General features: G+C 37.6%; 1 protein-coding gene across 1 annotated transcript in view; it reads right to left on the minus strand.

Annotated features, from left to right (window-relative positions):
• LOC126078358 (putative serine protease K12H4.7) overlaps positions 1-14,193 on the minus strand; it is a 55,475-nt gene that overhangs the window by 15,421 nt on the left and 25,861 nt on the right. Inside the window, exon 7 of the mRNA XM_049888845.1 lies at positions 6,482-6,557. Coding sequence (XP_049744802.1) covers positions 6,482-6,557 — 76 coding nt within the window. The remainder of the gene's footprint in view (positions 1-6,481; positions 6,558-14,193) is intronic.

Raw genomic sequence — 14,193 nt, forward strand, 5'->3', positions numbered from 1 at the left:
AGATAGGAAGCAAGGAAGGAAGCAAGAAAAGAAAGGAGGTTGGGAGGGAAATAGGAAAGAAGAGAAAGAGAAAAGAAAGTGAGGATGAAACAGTTTGCTTATTTTGGAGTCTTTTTTAGAAAAAAAAAATTGAGAAAATGTAATATATTATCACAGTATTAATACATGGGTTTCAGTCAGAGAAACTCACATTGAAATTCTGAATCAGATCCTTAATAGCCTTGTGATTTTAGACAAGTGATTTAAAACCTTGAAGCCTGGGCTCCTCATTTATAAAATAGGACAAGCATAGATGTACTGTGAGAATTTCTAGGAGAAACGTAACCTACTTAGCATAAGTTCTGGGGCAGGATAAACACTTGGTCTGTGGTAGTTGTTATTTATATCATTATCTTATTATTATCATTATTATTCATTGACAATATGGTATAGATCAAGGCCTTTGAATACTCATTTCTAGGCAAATGTTTTTGGACACAAGTCCCTTATATTTGAAAAAGAGTAAATTGCACAATCTTGGTCCTCTGGAACAACATCAGCTTCAAAAGTAACCTCTAAACTGTATTCCAGACCACTGGAGGCTAGCCTTATAACATTTAGCTTCTAAATCCTGGAATGATTGTCATTTTTGCTGAGAGTTTCTGCCAGCCAAATAGGAGACCAGGCACACCAGCTACAAAGTAGCAACCCCAAGAGTCCTTTCAGTAAGAAGGTGGGCATCATATTAACTCATATATTAAATCACAGGGAAAGGTCTGCACCCACAAGAGTAGCTTAATTCTGGGGAAATGTGGGTCTTTGATACTCTTAAAATGATTAAAATATATATGTATATATGTGTGTGTAGACTCAACTCAATTACTTAGGGTCATTAAAGACTTATGTATGACATTCAAATTAGATAACAGGCAAATCACACATTACGATCTAAGTTTGTCCTTGAATAAGTCTTTAGAAAGCAATCAAGAATTGATTCCACAAACTACTTTTAAAGAGGATAGGGAGGAACACGTGGCCCTTATCTGTTCCATGTAAATACAATATCTAGGTTCAGTGGAGGATGGGGACAGCAAAGTGGATGTGGATGGTTCTGATATTTCAGACCCTTAGAAATGTTCACTGGGGAGAGAGCAGACATTGGGAGTTTGTGCTCCCCAGCCTGACTTTGTTATTCCCAGCATGTGTTGTCACAAGTTAGGGGTGGCTCCTTTCTTATAAAGACTGTTTTTCAGTGGATTCTGAACCCAACACTGGACTTAGGTTTCTTGAAGTAGTCACAAATACCAAACCCCAAACCCAAACCCATTGCTGTTGGGTCAATTCCGACTCATAGCAACCCTATAGGACAGAATAGAATTGCCCCACAGGGTTTCCAATGAGTGACTTGTGAAATCAAACTGCCGACCTTTTACCTCTAATTAGTTGAGAGTCATCCCTATGTACAAAGTCCACTTTTCTTTCTTGGGAAGTTGATTTTTTTGTCAAGACTTTAAGACTTAATTTTACAAATATTTCCTTTGCTAGGCATTCTGCATGTATGACTCTATTCATGAACGCCTATTACAGATTTAATAGTGTCCCCCCAAAATTTATGTTGAAGTCCTAAACCCTGGTACCTGTGAATGTGACCTTGTTTGAAAATAGAGTCTTTGAAGATGTTCTCCTATAAGTTAGCGTGAGGTCATACCGCAGTAGGGCCAGTCCTAACCCATTATTAGTGGCATTGTTTACAAGAGGAGAAGAGACACAGACAGACAAAGAGAAAACAGCCATGTAATGAGAGTGATATGAATCAGCTGCAAACTAAGAAATGCCTAGTGCTACCAGAAGCTGAGAGAGACATGAAAGGACTTTCCCTAGAGCCTTTGGAGGGAACATGTCCTTGCTAACATCCTGGTTAGGACTTCTAGCCTATACTGTGAGACACTGAGATTCTCTTGTTAAAACCCATCCCTTTTGACACTTTGTTATAGCAGTACCAAGAATCTTCTACAATGCCCCATGATGTAGATACATTAGTCCCAAGGGCCTTGAAGGTATTAATACCTATCTCATGGGGTATCCTGGTATGATTCACATAGGTAAAAAGTGGCAGAAACTGGGGATGTGGTGTGGAGATCTATCTTGACCCAAATCAATGTTCCTTCTCCAGAAAGTAACAAAAAACTTAACGGGAGCCCGGCAGTCTCTGTTCTAAAGAAGAACATGATCTAGTAGCAATAGCATACCTATAGGGTACCAAATGCGGTGGAGAAAAATGTATACAATAAAATTATGAATAAAATGCTAGGAGTAAGGTCAGTGGTTAACAAAAAAGAGGGTGCTTTTGCTTGGAGAAATCAGCAGAGATTTCGTGGGGGTGGGAGTTGTCTATCGAAATGCACTTAATGTATTTTGATGAGAACAAGCATGGAGGGCATTCCAGAAGGCTAGGTTTACATGAGGGAAAATGTGCAGGTGAGTGTCAGAACAGTAAGCTGTAAAATTTGGCTAGAATATGTTACAAACATTGGAAAAATGGGACATCCTATAATGGCAGAATGAACACATGTTTTAGTAGTTCAGTCTGTTGATAAAGAATTTTCCAAGGGTTCTTTTGCAAGGGAAGCAATGAGATAAGAACAGTGCTTTAGGAAGAATAAAGGTTTATATAGGAAGGAATGGGTTGAAGAGAGACAGAAGGCTGGAAAACAGATCAGAAAGCTTAATAAGATCTGAATGAGAATAGAAGAGGGACGACAATGAACAAGGGCATGGCAAAAACTGTCTTTCTTTACCAATCTTTCCCCAGCACATAACACAGTACTTGGCACTAAATTGGTACTCAGTGTGGGTAGATGGAAGCAAGGGAGGAAGATAGCAACAAGGTTTGAGAATGAGGGGGAGAGAGAGACGGAAGGAAGGAGGAAAATATCAGAGATGTTGCCCATTAGGACTTTGGGAACTTGTGTGGAATAGTCTTAATTCACAACTGTCAAGCCTTCCTGTCTTAGTCATCTAGTACTGCTATAACAGAAATACCACAAGTGGATGACTTTAACAAAAAGAAATTTATTCTCTCATAGTAAAGTAGGCTAAAAGTCCAAAATCAGGGCATCGGCTCCAAGGGCAGGCTTTTTCTCTCTGTCAGCCCTGGAGGAAGGTCCTTGTCCTTAATCTTCCCATGGTGGGGGAGCTTCTCAGGCACACGGACCCCAGGTCCAAAGAGCATGCTCTGCTCCTGGCTCTGCTTTGTTGGTGGTATGAGGTCCCCCTGTCTCTCTGCTTGCTTCTTTCTTTTATACCTCAAAAAATTGCCTCAAGACACAATCCAATCTTGTAGATTGAGTCCTGCCTCACTAACACAACTGCAGCCCATCCTCCCTCATTAACATCATAGAGGCAGGTTTTACAACATATAGAAGATCACACAAGACAGGGAATCTTGGCCCAGCCAAATTAATGCACACGTTTTTGGGGGGACAATTCAATCCATGACACTCCCCAACAACAACAACAAAAACAAAAACAACGACAAAAGTGGATGTAAAAACTTGTGAGGTCCAAGAAAGATATGTAGTCAAGTTAATTGTATTGAGCCAATGACATTTTGTTTTGATAACGTACTATAATAAATGGAATTGGTCGACATTCAACCATTTCAGGAGGTAGCATATGATCAAATACCTACGGTATTGAGGGAAGAAGTCCAAGCTGCACTGAAGACATTGGCAAAAGCAAGGCTCTAGGATTTGATAGAACACCATTTGAGATGTTTCAACATATGGTTGCAACACTGGAGGTGATTGCTCATCTATGTCAAGGAATTGGAAGACAGCTACCTGGCCAACTGACTGGAAGAGATACGTATCTGTGCCCATTCCAAAGAATGGTAATCCAACAAAACACATAAGTTATTAAACAATGTCGTTAACATCATACACAAGTAAAATTTTGCTGAAGATAATTGAAAACTGTTGTAGCAATACGTTCACAGAGAATTTCCAGAAATTCAAACCAATTCAGAAGACTTGGAAAGAGGGATATCATTGCTGATATCAGATGGATCTTGGCTGAAAGCAGAGAATATCAGAAAGATATTTGTTGTTGTTGCTGTAATGTGCCTTCGAGTTAATTCCAATTCATAGCTGCCTTATGTACAACAGAACAAAACACTGCCCAGTCCTACTCCATCCTCACAATCACTGTCACAGCTGACCCCATTGTTGCAGCCACTGTGTCAATTCAACTTGTTATGGATCTTCTCTTTTTCGATGACCGTTTCCTTTACCAGGCAAAGCACCCTTCTCCAGAGACTGATCCTTCCTAATAACATGTCCAAAGTATGTGCGATGTAGTCGTGCCATCTTGCTTCTAAGGAGCATTCTGGTTGTACTTCTTCCAAGACAGATTTGTTCATTCTTTCAGTAGTCAATGGTATATTTAATGTTCTTTGCCAACAGCACAATTCAAAGGCATCAGTTCTTCTTTGGTCTTTATTCATTGTCCAGCTTTAACATGCGTATGCCGCAATTGAAAACACCATAATTTGGGTCAGGCCCACCTTAATCTTCAAGGTGACAGCTTTCCTTTTCAATACTTTAAGGAGGTCTTTTGCAGCAGATTTGCCCAATGCAATGAATCTTTTGATTTCTTGACACCTGCTTTGATAAATGTTGATTGTGAATTCAAGGAAAATGAAATCCTTGACAACTTCAATCTTTTCACCATTTATCATGATGTTGCTTATTGGTCCAGTTGTGAAGATTTTCTTTATGTTGATGTATAATCCATACTGAAGACTGTGGTCTTTGATCTTCATCAGTAAGTGCTTCAAGTGTTCTTGACTTTCTGCAGACAAGGTTGTGTCATCTGCATATGCAGGTTATTAATGCATCTTCCTCCAATCTTGATGCCCCATTCTTCTTCATATAGCCCAGTTTCTTGGATTATTTGCCCAGCATACAGATTGAATAGGTATGGTGGTGAAAGGATACAGCCCTGACGCACACCCTTTCTGACTTTAAGCCACACAGCATCCCCTCGTTCTGTTCGAAAGACTGATCTACGTACAGGTTCCTCATGAGCACAATTAAGTGTTCTGGAATTTCCATTCTTCACAATGTTATCCATAATTTGTTATGAGCCATACTATGTAAATGGTGTTGGTGAGGAATATTTAATATACCACGGGCTGCCAGAAGAACAAATAACTCTTGTCTTGGAAGAAGTACAGACAGTGTGCTTCTTAGAAGTGAAGATGTGGAGACTTTGTCTCATGTACATACGACATGTTTTCTGGAGGGACCAGTCCGTAAAGAAGGACATCATGCTTGGGAAGGTAAAGGGTCAGTGAAAAAGAGGAAGACACAGTGGCTGCAACAATGGGCTCAAACATAGCAACAATTATGAGGATGACACAGAACTGGGTAGTGTTTTGTTCTATTGTAGATAGGGTCCTTATGAGTTAGAACCAACTCAACAGCACCTAACAACTAAAACAAAAACAACCGTAATTTGCTGTTGTTGTTAGGTTAGTTATTTGAGATGCTAATGATGAATAAACTGGATAAAATGAACATGTGACTTCTTAGTATACTTTGTGTAACTTCTTGTGAGTCCATAATTATTTCAAAATGAAAAGTTTAAAAAAAAATAAGAATGCAAGTTGCAAAACACTGTTATTCCCTTATTCTATCAAATGTCTGTCCTTATACTTACTCTCTTTGGCAGCTTGCCAGACTGTATGAGCTCTGGGTGACCTGTGGGATGAGGCTGCCTTGGTTAGGTACACAAATCTCAGGGACTTGTCCCTTAATCTCTGACACTTCTCAAATAAACTTTATTTTCTAATGTCCCCAACATGTTATTTTTTCTAGATATATCAAGGTTTTCTATTTCAAAATGTCTTATTCCATGTGCAATACATCAAAAGAACTGTAATAAATCATCACCTTTATATTCAAATTTTCTTTTAAATTTCCTACATCTCATATTCAAATCATTAAAATTCATCACATTTAATTCTTTCGTCCACCCAAGACATAATTCAATTCTTTTCTATTTGCTTATATTTGTTATTATGAAATAGGTCAAGTTTTAAGTACTCATACTTAATGGGACAGCTTTCTAAAATTTTTTAAATAAAAGATTACAATGAAATAGCTGAATTCTGACCTATAGTAAATCCCTTATTCTATTATTTTGAAAGAGCTTCTAAATATATTTAAAATAAAAGATGAATAAGAAGAGAAATTTGTGAGATTTTAAGATAATTCAGTAGCAGACACATTTCATCATTTACTTTGGTACTCAGACTGAAGGCTTGTATGTATGATTTTAATATTTAAAGAAACACCCACACCATGTGTATCTTTCTCTACAACTAATTTATGACATCTAGCCAACTAGTGAATGACTACTGGAGCTTTTCTTTCTTTCTCTGTATCTTTCTCCCTTTCCACCACCCCTCCCCCTGCCTTTTTTTTATCCATTTTCTTACCCTGATAAAATATATCATCTTGTGTAGGAAAAAGGCTGCGTCCATTTCTGAGTTAATTTTAAGAGGCTCACATAACCTGTGGGAAAGTAAACAGAAAAACATAAGTGAAGTTCCATTTCACTTGAACTCCAAACCCAAATGTACAGAACAGTCTAAAATGAATGAACACTAGATTTCTTTAGAAGGTTTATACTGTGGTTGGAAAAATAAGTTATGGTCACTACTTTTAAGTTTTCAAAATAAAAAAAAATATGTATCTATAAAAATTATTCCATCCAGCATTTGTGTAACACTACTGTTAAAAAAAAAAAATACTTTCATTTAAATCAACCCATTGGACCACAAAAGTCCTGAGACCATTCAGATTTTTGCTCATCTCTGAAAAAATAAGCTTGCAGGAGAGTCATTTTTTAAGGGATATGTTTCTATAATATATAACTAGTAGGGATTAAAATGATGTCTGATGTTCTTCCCAATCATTTTTGCCAACGATGTACATGTATTGATCCCATTCTACACCACTGCACACACACACACACACACACACACACACACACTATATATTGATGTCATGAACTGTGATATAAAGATGCAGAACAAGGCTTAGATTATAGGGAAGAATCACGAGGATTATCCATTCTGTAACTGACAGCTTAATTCAGCTTAACCAAGTCATACACTTCAATGTGCTAGCCAAATTCCTGGCCCTAGTCCTTTGGACTCTTCTTTGCATGTCTTGGAACCCTTAGCTTTATAGCAGTGACCTCTGTTTCATCTCTAACCCCCAAAATTTACTGTTTATAAATAGTCTATTGTGTTTGAACCTTGGCTTCTCCCCATTGGCTTTAGCATGGCACGGAGTTCTGTGGAAATTCTTGTCCCACCTCCAGCCTTGGAAAAGTAGGCCATTCTCTGAGGCCATATGTTATGTTGGTGACAGCTAGGGACACAGTGTCAAGCAGTGTGGGTAAATTATGAAAGAAGAAGAAAGACCTAAGTGTCAGAAACCAAGTCAACTTGCCATGAGGAAAGAGGATGAAACACAGCACAATGACATCAATCAACTCAAAGAAATTTAGGGCTCAAAGAATAAAGGACAAAAGCAGGTCACTGTCTGTTGTGATTTTTGTACATCCAGATTCAATACAAATTAATTTAAGTCCAAGAATTAAAGGGAAGCTTAGAGTTCTCCATGAGCAAAGGTAAAGGGGAAGACAACATTCACAGTGTGTCACTAATCTCACAAAAGAAGCCTTGGTGGCACAGTTGTTGAGCACTGCCAGGCTGCTTTCCGAAAGGTAGGCAGTTCAATTCACCATAGCTTTAAGGGAGAAAAGACACAACAAGAACACCATTCTCCCAAACAGGGGAAACCTGAAAAAGAAGTGTAGATACAGCATGTGGAAAGGAGGCGAGTGATGCATCTTGAGATGATATCTCCTCAAATAGCAGGAAGTCCTCAAAGACCGTGTCATGCTGAGAAATCTTACCTTTGTGGGCTGCTGACCCAGGATACATGACTAGTTTGTTGACCATCTGGGCTCCCTTCTTCTGAAACCCTCACCAGTGTAAATATAGAATTGAGCTAAAAGTCAATATAAAATGATGAAAAATAAAAAGAACCCTAACACTCACTCCCTGTTAGACAATTAAAAGACCATTACTGAAATTTTCAGAAAGTATTACGGTGAGGAGACCACAGTCCTGAATACTCCCTGGGTCATACACTTAAACTCTGAAGAGATCTATCATCCCTTCCCCTATAAAATGTGTCTGTGCACACTCACACAGAATTCGATGTAGTTTCAGGATTTTAGGAACACAGTTTAAGAAATTTTGGATAACTAAATTTCCTTGAAAAAGGTTCATATTCAGTAGCAAAACAGGAAGTTCTTAGAATGGAATTTAGAATACTAAAAAAAATTGGGGTAATGGAAAATTAAAATAGGAAAAAATTAATAACATAAATAAAGCCAAGCAAAATTAAAAAATATATTTAAAAAAAAAAAAACCTCTTTGGATCCAACTTTAAATGGAAAAGTTATCTATTCAGGCTGAATGGTACCCAAAGGAACAATAGAAAGACTCAAAGAGTTGTGGGGGAGTGGAAATCTACCTTTTATAAAGTAAATATCCAAGGAGTGGGAAGAAGCTGAGCTGACTATGAAAACAGCCAAAACACAAATTAAAATTGAAATATGAAACTTAGTTTACCCAAGAGAGCCCAGGGAGAAAGCAGGTAATTGTGATAAAATTAGAAAAATAAATCCAGGAATGAGATGCAAATTGTAAGACAAAAGAAGCCATGCATTAAATTATTTAAGTACATAAAAGGGATGAGAGACTACTTCAGAGATGTTGGTCTTTCATATTGCTTTTTAAGAAATAGTGATAAAAATACCTTAAGAACTTATAATTGAATGAAGATCTAAATTACAAAGTTCTTAGTAGTCAGTGATAACAATCGTGATCATAATAGCAATATTCATAATGTTACCAATATTTCATTATAACCCATGGGGTTCTATGGCCTAAGCATCAAACTTTGTATCATTCATTCCTTCAACATTAACTGAACGTTTTAATGGACATCTTAAGTTAGTAAAAGCATAAAGCACTCAATAAATATTAGCTAATAATATCCTGGAAACCCTGGTGGCATAGTGATTAAGAGCTACAGCTGCTAACTAAAAGGCTGGCAGTTCAAATTCTACCAGGCAGTCCTTGGAAACCCTATGAGGCAGTTCTACTTTAACCTATAAGTTGGAATTGACTTGAAGGCAATGAGTTTTTTTTGTTTTTAATATTCTGATTGTTATCAGATACCCAGCATCTGGTAAAAGAACCCCTTTTTTACCTTTGGAAACCACACTCATTGTACTCTTAACCTATGTGGGTCAGGAGGGGCTGGTCTCTACTTTTAGTTTCTGGAAGGTCTCCTGACCCTAACTAAGGCAGTCAGGATGTCATACTCCTACGCTATGGGGGTGTACTCATGGGTGAGCCCATGACTCTAACCAACCAATGAAAAATCTGATCTGGATATTTGCTGAAATAATCTCTTTCTAAAACTAGAGGTACCAAGGTTCAGATAAGCCTGTAGCAATAAGTACCATCTTGGCCACCACATGAGCAGAACATATCTAAATAAAAGCAACAAAAGTAGAAATCATCTTAAGGACATAGTTTGAATCCAGGGGCCCAACTGCAATCTAACCACTCATCACTCTTTCTGAACTTTTTAGTTACATGAGTCACTGATTTCTTTTTAATGAATAAGGCGGTGTGAGTTGTATTTTTGTTGCATGTAACCCAAAGTCCTGACCAGAAGAAGTGGCTGCCATGTTCACAAAATTTGCTAGAGAAATACTGGAAGACAGAGGGAGTTTCTGCTCTCATGGAGCACAGTCTACAGAAGAAGACTGGCATTAAATAATTGCAAGTGTATTGAGGGTTATAAGGAAGGAGGGCAGGTTTCCAATGCCAAGATTTACCAACAGGTACATCTAATCTGGTCTGAGAGATCAGGGAAGACGTCCTGAAGGAAGTGACACTTGATTCTATATCTATGTTGAACACTGAAAAAACCACCTTCATGCATACAAAATACTTACATAAAGTTCTTACTGCATGTATTGTATAAAAAGTGACTTTGGCTTGACTATTAGAACAGGAAACCCAGAAATGGAAAGTCAATAATACACACTATAGAGAAATGAATGATCCTATAGATTAAAAAGATCAGTGAGATATGTGTTAATTTCTGTAAACAAAGTGGAATCATATATAAGGAGATGGCTAAAGTAAGTGTAGAAGTCACCATGAATGCACAATGTCAAAAAATTTCCACCAATGTATATTCTGGGGAAAGGACAGTATTGGGACAGTTCAGACAGAAGGACTATGCTGCTGAAGGGTTGAGGAGTAAGGAGTTCTGAGGACTGCAAAGTACATTGTGATCTTAAAAAAGTCATGTAAGCTTCTAGGTATCAATTTTTTAAATCTATAAAATGACAGAGTTATAACTAGATGATCTCTAAGAGCCCTTCAACTCACTAAAATCTGGAGAAGTATCTTTAGTCTAGTTGGACAAAGTTTAATTTTGACATGTTAAAATATCACTTACCAAGTGGTACTTCTCCACATTTGCATTTCACTAAGGCCTTTGTGTTGATTACTCTTCACTTGTAGGATTATGACTCTCTAGAGAACTTGATGTTGAAAGAAATACAGAAACTAGTCTATGTTTAAAACTGAAGAACATAGAACATTGGCACAGTGTCTTGCTTTTAAAAAACAAAAGCACTCCCAGAGCTATTCATAGAAATGCATCTGTATTGGGAAATAATGCAAAATTAAATTAAATACATGAGGTATGACCAAAAATAATGTGTCTGGTTTCAAAATAAACATGCCAAGTGGGCATGGCATCCTTCAAAGAAGTACCCTTGGGAAGTGCCTAGGATACCCTAATCCCAGTGAAGCTGCCTGGTCATACACGAAGTAATATTGGAACCTATTTTTTTAAAGTTCCTTTAGAAATATTGACACACCGTTTTGACTACCCTTAATGGTGATAAAAGGAGCCCTGATGGCACAAAGTGGTACTCTACTGCTAACCAAAGTTTGGTGGTTCGAACCACCACTTTTGGTGACAAAAGACCTGGCGATCTGCCCTTAATGCTTGTGGGACCAGTGGTACAAACAGGTTCCATCTATATTTTCCACCTCTTGGTTTTTGGGGGAAGCTACTTTCTCACTGACACTACGAGCAGCTATCAGGAGAGGATCTACGTAACCGTTTGAAGTAGAAGAAATGAATGTTTACCACAAATTACTGTTATTATAGGTTATTGTATAATTTCATGCACTCCAGTGCATCATTTAGAGGCATATGTACCCCACAAACCAGCACATAACTCCACTGGGACATCTGTGTCCCAGTGTTCAATGGGACATATGCATCCCACCAATTCTATCCCCTGCAGCCCTGAAGGACATCGACATCTCAGAGTGCAGAGGGACATACATGTCCCACCAATCCTATCACCAGAGTCCGGAGGGACACACTCATTTCAGACATACTCAATGATTCAGAGTGTATTTTGTTAATGAACAAAAAATTTGAAGATAAATTTAATTTGGTCATGATATGGGCAAAGATTACAACCTAGGAATCCCTATGGAACAATTCTATTCTGTCCTATAGACTTTTTATAAGTTGGAATTGAACGGACAGCACACAAAAATGATGATAAAAGGAGCCCTGGTGGAGCGATGGTTAAGCCCTTGGCTGCTAATGGAAAGATTGGCAGTTTGAACCCACCCAGTGTCTCCACTAAAGGTTGCAGTCTAAAAATTCATATGGGACAGTTCTACCCTGTCCTAGAGTGTCACTATACATTAGAATAGCTAATATGACAGCTAACAAAAACAATGGAAATAGAATTTTCCCTTTCAATGAGTTTTTAAAACAGTGAAAATCACTTAGCACCAAGTCAGGTGAAAAAAGTGCAGAGTTTCAATTTGATCAAAAACACGAAGCAGTGAGTTTTACTGCCCTGTGCTCAAACTGACTCTAGGGCGATTCTAAAGAACATCTTAAAAAAAAAAATTTTTAAAGTAAGGAGAAATCATAAGAGCAAGAATGTCACTTGTTAGGTTACCTACTCACAGTGGGACAATTGACACAAAGGTAATTTTTTACTCATCTAATATACTGAATTGAGTATATGTAGAATTAAAATCAGGATCCTTCTTATAACTGTGAATTCATCATTCCAAAATATGTTGGAGCTTCTCTCCTGAGCAGAAGAGTCCCTAGGTGACACAAATAGTTACACATTCCAGTACTGGCCAAAAGGTTGGCAGTTCGAAAGCACAAAGCACCATAGAAGACAGACCTGGTGTTCTGCTTCATAAAGGTCACAGGCTTGAAAACTCAGTGGCTTATTCTAGTCTGCACACATGGGAATGCTGTGAGTTGGAACTGACTTGATAGCAACTAACAACAACAAACATCCTGAGCGAATTTTGCTCTGTATATGATAGGCACACAAAGAATAGTGGTAATTGCGAATAATAAAGCAGGGCTGCAACAAATGATGACTGGAACCAATACTTCAGCTTAAATTCCTATTACGGGGCCCTGAAAAGAGAACATTTGGCAAAAGATGATGACAATGTTTGAAAATACTAGATAGATTGCACTTTCTGGAAGTAAAACTTAATTCTTGAACAAAATTTTGTAAAATTCATGACAGCTAACTAAATATGGTTTTCCTTGTAGGCATATGGATATGACTCTTATCTAAATTTACACACCAACCACTAAGACCAAAGAGGAAGAAATTGAAAAATTTTATGAAATTCTTCAGCCTGAAATTGATCAAACATGCAATCAGGATTCATTGATAATTACTGATGATTGGAATGTGAAACTTGGAAACAAAGAAGGATCTGTAGGTGGAAAATATGGCCTTGGTGATAGAAATGATACCGGAGTTCACATGATAGAATTTTGCAAGACCAACAAATTCTTCACTGCAAATACATTTTTTCAACAACATAGATGACAATTATACAGGTGGAACTTGCCAGATAGAATACACAGGAATCAAATGCACTACATCTGTGGAAAAAGACGATGGAAAACTCAATATCATCAGTCAGAACAAGGCCAGGGGCTGACTACAGGGACAGGCCATCAATTGCTCATATGCAAGTTGAAGTTGAAACTGAAGAAAAGTAGGACAAGTCCATGAAAGTCAAAGTATGACCTTGAGTACATCCCACCTGAATTTAGAGTCCATTTCAAGAATAGATTTGACACGCTGAACACTATTGAGTGAAGACCAGATGAATTGTGGAATGACATCTAGGGCATCATACATAAAGAAAGTAAGATGTCATTAAAAAGGCAGAAAATAAAGAAAAGACATAAATGGATGTCAGAAGAGACTCTGAAACTTGCTCTTGAACATCGAGTAGGTACTGCAAAAGGGCAAACTGGTGAAGTAAAAGAGTTGAACGGAAGATTTCAAAGGGCGGCTTGAGAAGACAAAGTAAATTATTAAAATGACATGTGCAAAGACCTGGAAACAGAAAACCAAAAGAGAATAACACGCTCAGCATTTCTCAACCTGAAACAACTGAAGAAAAAATTAAGACTCGAGTTGCAATATTGAAGGATTTTGGGGGGAAAATATTGAATGACACAGGAAGCATCAAAAGAAGATGGAAACAATACAGAGAGACATTATAGCAGAAAAAATTGATGCATAAAAAAGCATCTCCACATAGCTTTTATAACAAGTAGTTGTGCTAAAAGGCACAATACAATAGTACATTAAGTATACACTTATATAGTCAATTTCCACAAAATCCCAAATTAAATGAGAATTAACTCTTAACATTTCAGTGTGTGAGATAAGATGATTTTGATTAGAAATGCTGCCAGGTTGAAAGCCAGACACCTCCGTTGTATTCTAGTCCTAATGCTTTTCCTGTGATTTTGAGCAAAATCCCCTAACATTTCTGTTTTCTGGAATCACCTTAAAGTAGGGGTGTAGCATGGGGGCTCTCTGAGTAGCTTATGTGAACCTATGAATTTACTGATTACTGTGGAAATCCTCTTAGAAATATTCAGCTTTACAAAATTTATTGACAAATGTGTGTGCATATATATATACATTTATCGCTGTAGCCAATAT

The sequence above is a fragment of the Elephas maximus genome, chromosome 6, assembly GCF_024166365.1.
Source record: "Elephas maximus indicus isolate mEleMax1 chromosome 6, mEleMax1 primary haplotype, whole genome shotgun sequence".
NCBI lineage: Eukaryota > Metazoa > Chordata > Mammalia > Proboscidea > Elephantidae > Elephas > Elephas maximus.